Source organism: Engystomops pustulosus, chromosome 10 (assembly GCF_040894005.1).
Source record: "Engystomops pustulosus chromosome 10, aEngPut4.maternal, whole genome shotgun sequence".
NCBI lineage: Eukaryota > Metazoa > Chordata > Amphibia > Anura > Leptodactylidae > Engystomops > Engystomops pustulosus.
The window spans coordinates 79,429,635-79,446,633 of NC_092420.1; the positions used below are offsets into that span (position 1 = coordinate 79,429,635).

At 41.9% G+C, this 16,999-nt stretch overlaps 1 protein-coding gene across 2 annotated transcripts in view; it reads left to right on the plus strand.

The window, feature by feature from the left end:
* The window catches only part of TNR (tenascin R), a 334,017-nt gene that overhangs the window by 273,126 nt on the left and 43,892 nt on the right, over nucleotides 1-16,999 (plus strand). For both annotated transcript variants that reach the window (XM_072128599.1, XM_072128600.1), the window contains exons 11-15: nucleotides 4,168-4,434; nucleotides 4,527-4,646; nucleotides 6,838-6,981; nucleotides 10,138-10,257; nucleotides 10,499-10,642. In XM_072128599.1, the coding sequence (XP_071984700.1) occupies nucleotides 4,168-4,434; nucleotides 4,527-4,646; nucleotides 6,838-6,981; nucleotides 10,138-10,257; nucleotides 10,499-10,642 (795 nt within the window). The remainder of the gene's footprint in view (nucleotides 1-4,167; nucleotides 4,435-4,526; nucleotides 4,647-6,837; nucleotides 6,982-10,137; nucleotides 10,258-10,498; nucleotides 10,643-16,999) is intronic.

Below are 16,999 nucleotides of genomic sequence, written 5' to 3' on the forward strand. Positions count from 1 at the left end.
ATAGATATGAGATAGATAGATAGATAGATAGATAGATAGATAGATATGCGATAAATAGATAGATAGATAGATAGATAGATATGAGGTAGATGGATAGATAGATAGATAGATATGAGATAGATGATAGATAGATAGAGAGAGAGATAGAGAGAGAGATAGATATGAGATAGAGAAATAGATAGATATGGGATAGATAGATAGATAGATAGATATGAGATAGATAGATAGATAGATAGATAGATAGATAGATAGATATGAGATAGATAGATAGATAGATATGAGACAGATAGATAGATATGAGATAGATAGATAGATATGAGACAGATAGATAGATATGAGATAGATAGATAGATAGATAGATAGATAGATAGATAGATAGATAGATATGAGACAGATAGATAGATAGATAGATAGATAGGAGATAGATATGAGTTAGATATATATGAGATAGAAAGAGAGATAGACAGATATGAGATAGAAAGAGAGATAGATAGATAGATAGATAGATAGATAGATATGAGATAGATAGATATATATGAGATAGATAGATAGATAGAGTATATTAGATATGATCCAAAATTATAAACCAGAAATATTTTTCATTATAACTTGATTTGAAAATGAGCTTCTGAAACATCATGTGGTGTGTATTATTTACAGCACATACAGACGATACAACAATCACACCTACACTCATAGAGATAAGTTGGTATTGCAAATTTGCCATTTAACCCCAGTAGCCATCAAGGAGCACAGTCACACATCTAATCTGCTTCTTGCTCAGCTAACAGAAATATGACATTTCAATTGGGTGAACCATGGGTGGTCCCAGCTTAATGTAATCAGACAGCCAGTAAATTGGTACAACGTATGGAAGAGCAATGGCATGAAAATATTACTTGATTAATTTCACCTTTAAATGCTAAAGGTCCTGGCGTTATACTGAGGAGGCTTCAGATAAAGTGTAAAAGTTTACTTCAGTTTATATATTACATTGTGTTGTTGGATCATTTTTTGCTCTATACTTTCTTATGTTGTTGTTTTGGGTCACATTTGTATATGAGTACAGGCAGTCCCCTACTTAAGGACACCCGACTTACAGACGACCCATAGTTACAGACGGACCCCACTGCCCACTGTGACTTCTTGTAAAGTTCTCTGGATGCTTTACTATAGTCCCAGACTGCAATAATCCGCTGTAAAGTGTCTGTAATGAAGCTTTATTGATAATTCTTGTTCCAATTACAGCTAAAATTTTGAAACTCCAATTCTCACTGGGACAAAAGAAAAAAATTTGTCTAGAACTTCAATTATAAAATATACAGTTTCGACTTGCTTGGTTCATTCACATAATAATAAGAAGAACCTTTATATATAAAGCGCCATCATATTCCGTTGCGCTTAACAAATCATAGAGGACATATACAAATATAATATTATAATACCAAGTACAAACAGTCATATGGAACAATACGTGAGTGAGGGCCCTGCTCCCAAGAGCTTACAGCAAAATAACATGTAAAATAAAATGTAAAAAAATATTATTTGGATGGATTTAAATAATTAATATTTACAACTTCCGGATACAGTTGTATTAATAAAGGTTCCTGATGTGAAGATTTGCGCTCCATCCGGATTCCTGCGTCCATGGGCTCCATCCTCTGCTGCACACAACTACTAGTCCCTGCATCGGCCATCGATTGGATCAGCCATCATGTCCTGTCAGATTGCCCCATCACAGCCCTTTTTCCAGACTAAAAAGGAATAGAAATAAGAACATGGCTGCTCCAACAATGATGGCTGCACCTTGTACCCTGAGTCATTTACATAAAGGGGAGAAGGGTCTCCAAAATAATTGATCAACGAATTTACTTCAAGCTACATTTCAGCGGAGATGATTGGACCCTTTCAGGCCGTGTATTAAATTACTTGTCTTACAGTATCCATAAGTGGCTGCTTTTAACTCCTTAAAGGGGTATTCCTGCAAAGACAAGATTCCTAAATATACTCAGGATAACAAAATAACATATTCTCTAATTCAATGTTTTTAATAAAAATACAGCATTTCAAAGATGTAATTCCAACCTGTCTCTGGTGTATACAATTTTAGTTGCCCTGGGATCCGACCATAAATTTTCGGACTTTAGGGTCAGGCATGGTCCGAGCTGAGTGTATGCCCTGGGAGAGCTCCCAACCCATAGACTTATACAGGAATACCTTTTGCCTCCATCTGCACAGCATATGTTGCATACTGTGTAAAACATAAGATATAAAGAGTAGAGATGAGCGAGTATACTCGTCCGAGCTTGATGCTCGTTCGAGTATTAAGGTACTCGAAACGGCTCGTTGCTCGGACGAGTATTTCCCCTGCTCGAGATCGAGCATTTAATTAAAAAAACACAGTGAAGAACAATGAAGAATAGAATAAAAACAGTGAACACAGGATCATTTAAGTGAAAAACACAGTGAAAAACACAGTGAAGAATAGATTACAGATGTTCGGCACATCTGCTTACTTGTCGGAAGATACGCGCGGAACGGTGCGAACAAAATAGTATGTGAAGAACAATATATATGTGTGAAGAACACATTGAAGAACACGGTGAGCAGGACAGAGACAACGGGGAGCAGCACAGAGACACCGGGGAGCAGCACAGAGACACCGGGGAGCAGCACGGAGACATCGGGCAGCGGCACGGAGACATCGGGGAGCGGCACGGAGACATTGGGGCACGGAGACATCGGGGAGCGGCACGGAGACATCAGGGAGCGGCACGGAGACATCGGGGCACGGAGACATCAGGGAGCGGCACGGAGACATCGGGGCACGGAGACATCGGGGAGCGGCACGGAGACATCGGGCAGCGGCACGGAGACATCGGGGAGCGGCACGGAGACATCAGGGAGCGGCACGGAGACATCGGGGCACGGAGACATCGGGGAGCGGCACGGAGACATCGGGCAGCGGCACGGAGCGGCACGGAGACATCGGGGCACGGAGACATCGGGGCACGGAGACATCGGGGAGCGGCACGGAGACATCGGGGAGCGGCACGGAGACATCGGGGCACGGAGACATCGGGCAGTGGCACGGAGACATCGGGGAGCGGCACGGAGACATCGGGGAGCGGCACGGAGACATCAGGGAGCAGCACGGAGACATCGGGGAGCAGCACGGAGACATCGGGGAGACTTCAGTGGAAAAAGAGCAGCGGATCCCGGGACAGCGTATCTCCCGACAAGTAAGCAGATGTGCCGCCGAACATCTGCAATCTATTCTTCACCGTGTTTTTCACTTAAATGATCCTGTGTTCACTGTGTTCACTGTTTTTATTCTATTCTTCACTGTTCTTCACATCTGCTAACTTGTCGGGAGATAATATACGCGCGGAACAGTGAAGAATAGATTGCAGATGTTTGCATACATCTGCTAACTTATCAGAAGACATTCTTTTTCAATTAATTAACACATTTTATTCCCGAACCATGGTCCCTTTGAAAAATGCTCGAGTCTCCCATTGACTTCAATGGGGCTCGTTATTCGAGACGAGCACTCGAGCATCTGGAAAAGTTTGTCTCGAATAACGAGCACTCGAGCATTTTAGTGCTCGCTCATCTCTAATAAAGAGGCAACAAGCGATGTCTTTCCATCCTGCTGCCTCCTGCTGAGCAGCGGGTACGTCTGTGCCATAGGCTGTAAGCACACGTCAGGAGGAACGGGTTGTGAAGATAACCTTGGGTAGCACACATGGCACTAAAAAATTTGCAATGCAAGAAAGGGTAGACAGATGGATAGATAGCCAGAGATATCTGGAAGCAGCTTATTTTTCCTTCAGTGTATGGAGGATAGTTAAAGGGGTTGTCTAGCGACAGCAAGTTAGCTCCTATTAATGGGAAAGTGCTAAAGTTGTCTCAGTGATGGCATCCACATGGATTGCAAGAACGGAGGCTCCGTTGTACCCCATTCTAAACCCTGTTGCCCCCAACTCTATTTGTGGTGCTGAGGGAGACCGCTGAATGATGTGCAATCCCTTTAAAGAAATTTTAGGTGCCAAACAAACGTCTGTCCAACAGCTATCTGAGATCTTTGAAGGTTAATAAATTACATGTCCCGGCTCTTTTATTATAACATCTTACAGCTACAGTAATTTCACACTTTTCTCCCAGGTTTTCGGCCCATCACTCAACTCTATTTCTCCGGGATCACAGCTTTTAGTGTGAACGTCTCATGGACAGATCCCTCTCCTCCGGCTGATAGGTTCATCCTCAGCTATACCCCCATAGGTGGTGATGAACCCATAGAGCTCTCTCTCGATGCTGCAACGCGCCAAACACAACTAGTGGACCTGATGCCAAGCACCGAGTATCTGGTTACTCTACTGCCTATCCATGGGACATTGAGGGCAGAGCTGGTGGAGGGGACAGTAACAACAGGTCAGTAAGTTGATATCCGATATCTGGCATAAAATGACTCAATATCTTTCGATAATTATGGCTTAATGGGTGTTTATGTGTATTTACAATAGGGGTTGCGCCTCCCATGGATGTATCTGTGATTAACGTAACTGAGGACTCCATGATAGTGGTCTGGAGACCCCCACCATCATCTTTCCACCACTATCGCTTGTCTTACCAGTCAACTAAAGGTAGGTTCCACACTGCTATGTGCTTCCTAGAAAGCAGAAACAATAGAAGACTCCTGGCTGCACCATCTCAAAAGCCAAATACTTTCCTATAGGTGGACTTCTGTAGATGAATTAATATTATGAATAGTTTATAGAAACAAAAGAAGAGATAGTTCCTGCTCACCTTCTGATGCACGTAGTCCCCAGCGCAAGCACTTCCAAAGAAACCCCACGGACTGCAGGCACGAAATTCCAAACAAACAAACGAAGTCTGCGCTTTCAGGGATGTAGCAAGTAAAATCAAGATTCTTTATTGTATGCCATTAAAATCCAGAATGGGCAGGTGGCATAGGTGTAAGGGTCCAAGCATAGCGACCTACGCGTTTCGCCCTTAAGCGGGCTTAGTCATGGTCTATAACAAACAATGTGTAGTATTCCAATTTAAATACCCCCCGCTCCTAAGATGGCGTGTGACGTCACGGTCACGTGATGTGAATCACGTGATCGGGCTAAGCCCCACCCCCTCCGGAACGGTACGGTTTCAAATACAATAAAAACTGTCACAAATGTAAAAACACAAATAAAGGTAAGATGGATGGATGAAGACTTAGAGCAAAGTTGCATAGAAGATTATAGAAAGAAGAAAAAATGGGAAGGAGTTCTATCTAATTGAGCTAAGCCTCTAAGTAAACAAGCCATATGAGAGTGTAAACAAATATGCGGACACTCGCATAGGTGCTTAATTGGGGGTAAAAACTTGACTAGGAACAATACAGAGCACATGCTGATTAGATAATAGTGACAAAGTATCGAATTGAAATACAGCAAATTAACAATAATGGACACATGCTCATTCATAGCAAAGAATTAAATCCTGTCTAAGGTTCAGACCTAGAGGTTGAGTTGTTTGTAAAGTAAACATCCAATATGTTTCTCTATTCATAAGTTTTCTCCTGTGGTCTCCCCCTCTCTCTGGTTTTTTCACTTTTTCGATGCCCTGCCATTTGAAATAGCTGTTGTCCCCATTATGTGTGTCTCGAAAATGCTTAGAGGCTGCTGACATATTAGTTAGATTAGAGTTTTTTATGTCTGACAGATGCTTTCTGATGCGGACTTTCAAAGAATTGGTGGTATAGCCCACATATTGTAAACTGCACTCCACACATGTTATTAAATAAACAACACAAGTGGTGTTGCAGTTCATGTATGTGGTAATATTATATTTTTTCTTGGTGGTGCAGGATGTAAAGTTGTCTATAGTTAAGAGATGCTCGCAAGTGGTGCATCTCAGGTGCCCACATTTATGGTTGCCAGGATGGTGTAACCATGAATATTTTTTATTATTATTGCTCCTTTCTACCGTGTGACTTTTAAAAACACTCGGGGAGACAATCGAACCCACAGTGGGTGCTTTTTTGGATATGATTCTCACACCATCCGACAAACATTCCTTAAGTTCTGCATTTTGCTCTAAGATAGGTAAGTATTTAGTTATGACTCTCTTCACAAGATGAAACTGATTGCTGTAAGTGGTAACAAAAGGAATTGGTTTTGATTTGGATTTGTTAGCAACTGATGCGTTATGATGATGTTTCCTATCAATGAGGAGTGTATTTCTATCTACCTTGTGGACCCTGTTCCGGGCTGAAAATAGGACATCAGGTTTATACTCCCTAGCTCTGAATCTCTTTTCCCATTCTAGCATTTGTGTGTTGAAGATTTGGTCAATGAATAGTTTATATATAATATTTTCTTAAAGGTTGTTGTTGTATAGTAATTTGTACTTTATTCATAATTTTTGTCTCCATATGTCTCCATGTTTGTGATTTTACTAATCAAATCAGTCTCCTTCCCCATCTGGCAGCTGACAGTATAGTCTCTTCCTTGTCTCTGCAAAAGGCGACTTCTTGGTTATACTGCCACTTACTGCAGAAGCCGAATTCCTTCCATGACAAGAAGGGCAATACATTCTACATTCTATTGGCTGTTATCCACAGATCTGGCTATTGGCTAAGTGGCTGTATATTCTAACTTGTGCAGTAGTATCATGTCATAGCACTTTGATTAAGGACAGTGAATGTCAAACTTTCATGTCAACTTTACCATATATCAAAGAAGGAGGTTTCTCTACTTTTAGAAACAATGTTGCACATTACAATATGAATATTTCTAGATATTCATCTTACAGATCTACTTGGGCTACTTTTTACAGGACGGATGGACAGTGCGGTTATTGCCAATGATCAGACTCAATACAAACTCACCAATCTGCAACCAAAGACCGAATACCGAATCAGTATGAGCAGTGTGTGGGGTCGTGAAGAGAGCGAAAGAGTCACCATCATGGCTGGGACAGGTCAGTATGGAAAAAAATCACTGTAATAAACCTGCAATTCAGATGTTTTGGAACTACGGCTATTACATTACATCAATGGCCTCAATTAATACTTGCTTTAGTGAAAGTGTTTGACATTTGACTTGATGCTCAGAAACTTTGTTGCTTGTATGATCCAATGTTAAAAATCTATACATTTAAGGCTATCTACATACAATGGAAATGGGTGCACACATTGGTCTAATTTCAAGGACTGCACTTATTACAACGGATGGGAGTCCTTGCAGCGTAAAGAAATATGATGAAAGGACTCCCAATCTGCTGTCCAAACTCGAGCAGCGGCACTGACAGAACTGTTACATTACCGCCGCTGCAGTTCACCAACAAACAGGGAGTCCTTGCATAAAATTTCTGTATGATGCAAGAACTCCCGGCCTGTACAATGTGTACAGTCTATGGGACCGGACCGAAGTATTGGCCCGTTTACACAGGCTGCACGTATTTGTGTGTAGTTAGCTTAACTTGTAAATTTTTATTTGAACGGTGTAATAACGTATTCATTTGAGATACAGGAATTCCTAACAAAATTCTAAAAAGTTATATCTTTCAGAAGGAAATGTATATTCCAGTTTTTTCTGTTCATGCACAGATACTGGTTTGAGTAGACAAAGAAAAAAATGAATTTGTGTAAGATTCGGCTGCAGCCACTGTCTTTACAGCATGCTGTGAGAGGGGGGAGGGAGCAGTCATGGTGCACAGCAGTATTGTGAGTTGTGGGGCAGCCGGAACAACAAAGAAAGTAAACATCAGACCAGAAGAACAGGAAAGTAATAATTATATATAACCTGTGAAAAAATATTAAATCATAGAGTCCAGTATAAACCCCCTAGAAGAGGACACACGTATACGGAAGGGAAAGGGATTTTTCTTCCGTATTATACTTTTTAATACTTATTCTTTACTCCAGCACATCTGCAGATTTTAATTTTACCATATGGACCAGGAATAATTCTGACAAACAAGGCACCATGTAATCGTGTAAGAAATCTCTGACTAATTTGGTTGCGGATAACCGGGGGATATCTTTGGTAATTACTTTAGGGCAACCTTTTCAGAGCAATAAAATCACTTCCTCTCCAGGCACAAGTCTTGCAGATGTTCACAACTAACTCAGTTTCTACAGGCTTTGCCATTGCCTGGAGATCACGCGTGTAATACAACAGCCTACAAGAATTGCGGAAATTAAAGGGCGCGCAACATTCTTGTAGTAAAATATGTTTAATTAAGTTTAAGGAATGGCAGTCTTCACCATCTGCTGTGGTTGAGCGCCTGGGCCATCTCGGTTCCTATATTGGAGCTTTGCCAGATATGGCTCAGAGTACAATATGTATTCATGTATGATGAGTATATTTGATTGGTAGGGTAGTCCATTGCTATACTTTGATATCGGCCAAGCTATGCTCCTTGGTTTTTTGGGTAGGCCATTGATATCAGATTGTAAGGGAATTGTTGTTGAAGCCACCAAAAATCTGCATGCATAGTGTCTGGTTCATACTTACTCAGGACAACTCTTTTGGATGTTTGGTATTGCACCTCAGTCACACGGGGACGTAGGTTTCAGACACATTAGGGCATACTGCTGGGTTGCCAGTAAAAGTGACTTGCACTTTGAGGATTGATATGGCTGGTTAGTTTATTCGTAGTATATTCGAAAGAAACTGAAGGCCTTCCTTGGTTTTTGGGATAGGACACCACTAGAGATGAGCGAGCATACTCGTCCAAGCTTGATGCTCGTTCGAGTATTAGCCTACTCGAAACGGCTTGTTGCTCGGACGAGTATTTCCCCTGCTCGAGAATGAGAATTCAATTTAGGAAACACAGTGAGGAACAGTGAAGAACACAGAGAACACAGTGAACACAGGATCATTTAAGGATCATTAAGGATCATTTAAGTGAAGAACACAGTGAAGAAAACATTGCAGATGTTTCCGTACATCTGCTAACTTATCAGAAGACATTAGTGCAGAACGGTGTTCTTCACAATAGTATGTGAAGAACAATATGTGTGAAGAACACATTGCAGAGGTTTAACATGGGTCATTCTCCTTTTTGAAGATCCACGAATATTCCATTGAATAAAAAAAACCAAGAAACAGGACTGACTTCATTATTTCTCAATACAATGACACATTTTATTGCAGAGCCTTGGTCCCCAAGAAAAATGCTTGAGTCTCCCATTGACTTCAATGGGGTTCGTTATTCGAGACGAGCACTCGAGCATCGGCAAAAGTTCGTCTCGAATAACGAGCACTCAAGCATTTTAGTGCTCGCTCATCTCTAGACACCACTATCAGATTAATGAGATCCCAACTGGGGAGTGGTTGATAAAGCCACCACAAATCAGTAAGCAAATCCTCTTCATAGTTACCTGGTTCTGCTCCGATTGACACCTGGTATTAAAGTTCAGTCACAATGGAAAGTAGTTGTGGAAACAGTTGGCGTAGTGTTGGGTAAGCAGTAGATAGGCATGATGATATAAGTCCAACACCAAAGAGGTCCTTTAAACCTCTAATCAGACCTTCACAGCTTGGATTATAGGCAGACACATCAACTTAAGAAAACTATTTAGAAGGAGCAGAGGAAAAGCACCACAAGCTTCATGGTGCTTTACACCTGCTCCTACTCGACCTGATCGGCTTCAGTTTTTTATGAAGGACATATGAATAAATATTATGGACTTTCATGCAAAATACGCTCATGCTCATGATGGTATGAGTATTCAAAAAACTTAAGGCCTTCCTTGGTTTTTGGGGTAGGTCGTCACTATAATATTGATGAGATCCCAATTGGGGAGTCCTTGACAAAGCCACCGCAAATCTTTATGCATGGTGTCCCCTTCATACTTCACCTTTTTAGCTCCTTTAGACACCTTGTATTACACCACAGTCACAATGGGACGAAGTTGTGGGCACAGTTGGCATGGTTTCCAGTAAACATAAGCTAGATCATTTAGTTAAGTGGCAAGAGTTTGACCTCTACAATCTCATGGGTTGCCTATTCTATATGAGGTCATCCTTGCTACATCTACACATTTATTACCATACATACAATGACCTGTCTCCTGATTGATCATCCACCATTGTTCTCATCTTTATATCTTTCTTTTCCTTGCTGCAGCTTTGGATCCTCCGTTTGGCCTGAGGGCAAGTAACATCACTGATTCGGGAGCTGTTCTGCAATGGGAGCCACCAAGGGCAGACGTGGAGAGTTACATAATCACTCTGACACACCACAAAGGTCAGTAGAGATCACCTACAAACCGCATGTTTACAGACATCGTTGGGACATAAAACCACATTCTTGCCTGGGGAACAATATAAGTGGCGCACAGATATATGGATGTGTCGCCGGTGACAGCTGGTCCCTGTAAATAAGCATTAACCTCTGCACAGGGGAGAGCCATTGCTCCGGCATTGTAAAAAATGACACAACTCTATACTTTATAATGCCTGACTATATGTTATGTCCTATAATCCAGTTTCAGGGGAGACAATACTCATTGACGGCGACAGCCAAGAGTTTCAGCTGCAGAACCTCCTGCCTCTCACCCATTATTCAATCTCTCTGGCAGCCAGCGCCGGGCCCCAAGCCAGCCGGAGTGCTGGCGTCAGCTTCACCACATGTAGGTACAAATTATGGCCTGCCTTTATTGAATTGAATGTAATATTCATATTTTAGGATGGGAACTGACATGATTAACTTTACATGCTGCTCTGTGATATTTCTTCATACTCAACATTGACTTGGAGGAATTTTCTAGTTTTAATGTCGAAGGAAAACTTTTTAATATCATTCGCGTTTCCATGGAAGCAATAGTGTCAGTAAGTATGGCTCATTGACTGCTCAGCCTCTGATTGGCTGCTGAGGTCACGTATCGATGGTCAGTCAACATAGACTTGGAGGACCATCGGAGATGCAATCCTGGATTGAAGGTGGAAAAATGAGATGAGTAGAGTTTTCTCTTATAGCAAAACTAGGATAACCCCTGTTGCTGATTTTACCATAAAGAGGGATTCTAAGAGCAAAATCTCTGTATATGATAGTCACATTTCCTATATTGGGACATGCACAGGGGTTGTCTTGCCTTGAAAATCTTGAAAATTGGGCAGTCTGAAAAAATATGCCTACGGAGTTTGCGTATCGCTCACTGCTTAGCAATGCTAAGAAGGAAGCCGCGCCGGTATGGCTACAGATATGCAGATGTGAGAATTTAGCCAGATGGCCGGATGACGTAGGGTAAGGAGGTGTGGATTTCGTACGGAGGTGAGAGGAAGCCACCGGACTCAAGCCCACTATGGACTATGCCCACTTCAACTCGCTTTCATGCTGCCATGGGATGGAAACAGAGAAGAAGTTGCGGAAGTTGGGTATGATGAAGAGCTGTGCGTATGAGTATGTGAGTATGGATGTAGCTTCGGTGAGTTTGTTCATGTATATAGGAAGAGATGTGTGAGTGAATGTATATAGCAAGAGGTGTTTGTGCTGATTTGTCTATGACCAACAGGGAAATTTTAATTGGTGCCAAACTAATTTTGCCATTTTTTGGATGACTATATCTAAGGTGCATCTTATAAAACAGTATACAGGCGGTCCCCGACTTACATACAAAATAGATTCTTTAGGTTTGTTCTTAAGTTGAATTTGTATGCAAGTCAGAACTGTATATTTTATAATTGTAACTCCAGACCAAATTTTTTTGGTCTCTGTGACAATTGGATTTTAAAACTTTTGGGTTGTCATAAGAACCAGGATTAACACTAAAGCTTCATTGCGGACACCTGTGATAACTGTTACAGCTGATCATTGTAGCCTAGGACTAAAGTACAATAAATTACCAATATCCAGAGGTCCGTTTGTAACTAAGGGTCGTATGTAAGTCAGGTGTTCTTAAGTAGGGGGCCACCTGTATTCATTAGGAGAACTACACAATATTGTTTCTAAGTAGTAGAGACCTGTAGCTCCAGATCTCTGCTTTAAATAAGTAATTGTATTCCCTACAATATATGGTGTTGTCCTTCTTGACATTTTCTCTCCTAAAAATTTCCTGCTACTGAACAAAGTATTATTTAAAGTCTTCCAGAATAAATTGCTCTTGTGCGTCTCGGCGTTATATATCCGTATCACCTCATTCAGGGAGATGCATTCTCAGATAGGTATTGATGCCTGCACATGAACGACCTATTAAACCAGAAATAGGACTCTAAACTCAATTTGTTCTATGACTGGTAGCAAGTGAAGTTCTTAAGGGCCGCGTGATCAAATCTCTGATAGATCCTGTGCAGGCAAATTGAATTTATTCTGCATCAAAAATATGTAAATTGCATCAATTCTGCGACTCATATTTGGTAGGATAAAGACTATTTTTTTCTTGCTTTATTCCCGTATTGATGTCCAGGCAATTTATGGTCCAATGTTCGAGGATTTACATAAAACACAATGGAAGACGTGAATAGTAAAAGCTGTCAGGTACTGAAGTTATTTTATAGTAGGGGGAAATAACAAGGCTAAAACGAGACTAAAATGGTAATTCTTAGGTGTTGTGTTTGATACGGAGCTAAATTACAGAGCAGAAAGGATACGAACAGAAGGAAAAATGTTGAAGGGGACCTTTCACCACCTCCACCAGTTCTAATTTCGGCCACACTTTAATACATATTACTCTTTATTTCTGGCACCATTGGAATCTTTTCTCTAGTCCCCACCATTCCTGGACAAACAATCAAGTTTGGCACATAATATGCAAATTTTTCTCTTTACTGTCAAGTGGGTGGTACCACCATAAGCATCTTAAACCTTAAAGCTCGAAATCAATGGAACAACAGCTATTAAAAAGGGATAGAAAGAAGTAGAGTATAGCAGGGGCGTGGGTAATGTGTGAACTGAAGCTTCGAAGTCAGAAGTAGGTAAGTAACAGTTTTGGTATAAGGAGAAGCCCTACAATAAGCAAAGTGTCGGACTGGCCCACCAGAGTACAGATGGTCCCCATGTTATGTACAAGATATGTTCTTTAGGTTTGTTCTTAAGTTGAATTTGTATGTAAGTCGGAACTGGTATATTTTATAATTGTAACTCCAGACAAAAAAAAAAATTCTGTCCTGGAACATGGATTATCAACATAGCTTCATTACAGACACCTTACAGCTGATCATTGCAGCCTGGAACTATAGTTAAGTATCTAGAGAGCTTCACCAGAGGTCACAGTGGACAGAGAGGCCTGTCTGTAACTAGGGGTCAGGTGTCCTTAAGTCAGGGACCGTCTGTGCTAGCTAATCTCCTGTTACACCCAGGCTCTAACACTTTATAACATTTGCAAAGATCCTGTAGAAGACGAAGCCCTTTGGAAGTGAATGGAGCAATCACTTCACTGTGATGTATTTCTCATAAGTTTATCACAAATATCACAGATTATTAGATTTTATTGATGATACAGCCTACATGGGGATTTTATTGCTTGAGCATTCACCCACCTCTGGTATCCCATCAAACCCCAGTCCATCACTGAGCTTGCAGTCCTTTCTTCACAGATAAGGGGAGACCTAGCTGCTGTGACTCACTACTCCCCCTCCCCTCTCCATAGAGCTTCTATGTAATCTGACATGTTAGTGAGCCTCTGTCCATTGCTTGCAAAACAAAATTATCAGAAATTAGAAAGTAAAGAGGGAGGATAAGAGCCAAAGTAAGTGGAGAAGCACTTGATAATAATTATATAAAACAACGTTTCATGTCACTTGTTCAATTACTTTTTACAAAGTTTTCTTCTGAGATCCGTTGAGGGCTATGATTTGTACAGTATTGCTATTTCTTTAATGAAACCATTTTAGGGTAGATAAACAATGTAGGGTCTGCTTAGTGTAAATTAATTGATACTTCCTCATAGACAATGGTGTATTGGTGATTGGGCTGCGCCAGTTTTTTTTTTTTCATGTAAAAAAAAAATTGATGATCAAAATCCACCTGAAATTTACACCGTACTCTACACTTTATTGAATATCAAACTTCTCGCAAATTGTTTTGAATGGGATCAAGTTCTGGCTTCTGTGCATGAAAACCACACCCAGAGCTGTCTGTGATTCACAGGTCCCTTTGTGATCTTTTCTTGGGAATGCTGGGTGTGAGTTTGAGCTTGTTCTGTCTGCATCTGTGGTTTGAGTGACAGACGGCTGAACCAGTCAGTGCTGGTGGTAATGTCCATCGCTCCCATTATATTCAGGAAGGTGGCTATTTAGTCTTATCTTGCTATCTAGACCATTCTATTTGCTTTCCTATTTTGCACCTTTGCCGCCATCTTGGTTTTGACCCAGTTCTGTCCGACTCTGCATGTCTGTCTATATTTGTTGTTTGTCCATCAGTGCATCTCCCGGTGGGACCCTGTCTCAGACTTGTTTTCTGTGTACCAGTGTGAACACTGGTCTATATCTTCATTATGTTACCTGTCTGCTCCACCATCCAGCTCTTCACCTACATCTTGACTGCATCATTCCCTACTATGTGCCAGATACCTGCATCCACCTACCTGAGGGTACATGTTGTTAAAACTTCTGTGGTGACCCAATTTATACAAATTAACCATTCTTTACAAATTACAACTTCTGGCAACATATCCCATTCCCACTGAGGCAGATTTACTTACCCGGTGCTGTCGCGATCCCGTGGTGCGTTGTCCGACAAGGATTCGGGTCAGGCACGATTCGCATGTGCCAAAATCCCAGGGCAATTCGGTGCAAAACGGAAAACAACGGGAAACCCGACGAAAATGCGTCCGACGGACCCTTTGTAAATGAGCCCCATTGTGTTAACCTGAACTCTAAAATTCAACAAATTAAAACTTTGTGCACAAAAAAATGTAATCCTTCAGTGGCAGATCATAAAAGTGTAACGTATTCATTCATCTTGGCGCATGAAAAAAGCAGGTCGGAAAAGCAGGTTGGACCAGCGCATTTCTTGGCAACCAGGACTCTTCATCTGAAATCAAGTCTTTGGGGCAGATTTACTTACCCGATTCGGGTCCGGCCGGGATTCACTAAGGTAGTTCCTCCGACGTCCACCAGATGTCGCTGCTGCGCTGAAGAGCATCGGAACGCACTGGAATACACCGAGCTGGGCTGAGTGAAGGTAAGTGCAATTTTCGCAACACATTTTTTTTTTAATGCAGCGTTTTTTCCGAATCCGTCGGGTTTTCGTTCGGCCACGCCCCCCCCCCTGATTTCCGTCGCATGCATGCCGGCGCCGATGCGCCACAATCCGATCGCGTGCGCCAAAATCCCGGGGCAATTCAGGGAAAATCGGCGCAAATCGGAAATATTCGGGTAACACGTCGGGAAAATGCGAATCGGGCCCTTAGTAAATTTGTGTCAGTATTGTAACACGAACCTCATTAAAATATCAGGAAATTCTCATGCCCCTGCCCTAAATCCTCTTCTATGACACAAAGGTGCAAACAACAAAAACATGGGCTATAGTTTTACATATAAATGTTTAACAAGAACTTTAAATGGACTTCAGGCAAAAGTCTATTACCGTAGGTTTTCCCGAATTCACGTTTTTTTTCTCCCGATCCCTTCTAGTTGCCCACGTAATGTACACTACCTACATTTTCTGTATGCACCCAAAGCAAACAAGCTAAAGGCTAAAATACCCCTGTGGTCTGTATACCCAGACAACAACCAGGTCATACAAAAGATCACCCCAGATCATATAAAAAAAAACTTTACTGCAAGGCTTTTTTAGGATTCCTGGGACCTGGAACAGGGTTGACCAAAAAGAAAGAAGTGCACTTACCGTTGGACTGCTGATTCCACCATTGTGTCTTCTTGTTTGTAGCACTGAAGTTCTGGGTATCCATGGACCACTAGTTTTTACATCACAAGTAACATTTAGTGACACCCTGCAATTCAAGATGAGCTGTCAAAGACAAGAAGACCGCCTAAGAGTGGGGCAAGGAAAACATTGCCTCCTAGCTACCTTGTGAAGCAGCCCACTATACATCCAGCATGACTTTTTCACAGTATATCTATTCCCTAAGGAACAGATTCCCAACTGTAGACAGTGCTGTTTTGTTGTGTTGCATCTCTTCAGTACAGTGTAAGGAACTGGTGTGACTGAGGATGAGGCTTTTTGACTAGATTGCGGAAGTAAACATATATGATTATTTCCCAGAATCCTCCAGTGGAGCATCAATGGCTGTAAGTCTCCACATGCCTCCAAAGCATGCCTACTCTGTACTGATGAGATACAAACATAAAGAAAAAGTACTCTTTTCTATTGTGAATCTGTTTAATTTGGAATAGATATATTGGATTGGGTTTAAGCTTCCATCATGTCATTAGGCTTCTTTAAAGTCATGCTTGATGTTAAGGGGGCTGCCTTACAATGTAGCAAAGAGGCAATGTTTTCTCTATCCTATCTTGAAAAAATATATTTGCATATTTCCCAGAATCTTCCGGAGAAGCATCAGTGGTCTCCACATACTTGCAAGGCAGCTTCCACTTCCTAGGGCGCGCGGGAGCTGGCACTCCGCTAATTGGTGATCGCCATTTCCAGGAAGCCGGCCTCTCCCAGCACTCCACACCGGATCTTTGTGCTATTGCCGATGAGAAAGCTGTTCCCTGTGTCCTGTGCTTGTGTTTCGATTTTCTGTTGTGACCCTGGACCTGTTGTTGACAGCTGCCAGCCCCGACCTCTTGCTCCGTCCCTGACCTTGCATCATTGCCGCCTGCCTTGACCATCAGCCTGTCCCCGACTACGAGATTGCCTGCTGATTCTGTACTTTGACCTCAGCTGCCACCGCGGACAAGTCGCGCCTGTGGAACGACCTGGTGGCACCACACCGCAGCAAGACCAACCTGGTTTGCGGCAGGCTCTGGTGAAAACTGGGTGCCACTTAGATTCCGGTCCTAGGTGTCAGCTTGTGTCATCGTCTGTGGTGGTCCAGGGTTTCACTCACTCCAAGTCTTAGCAGCAGCCTTAATTAGCAAAGTTC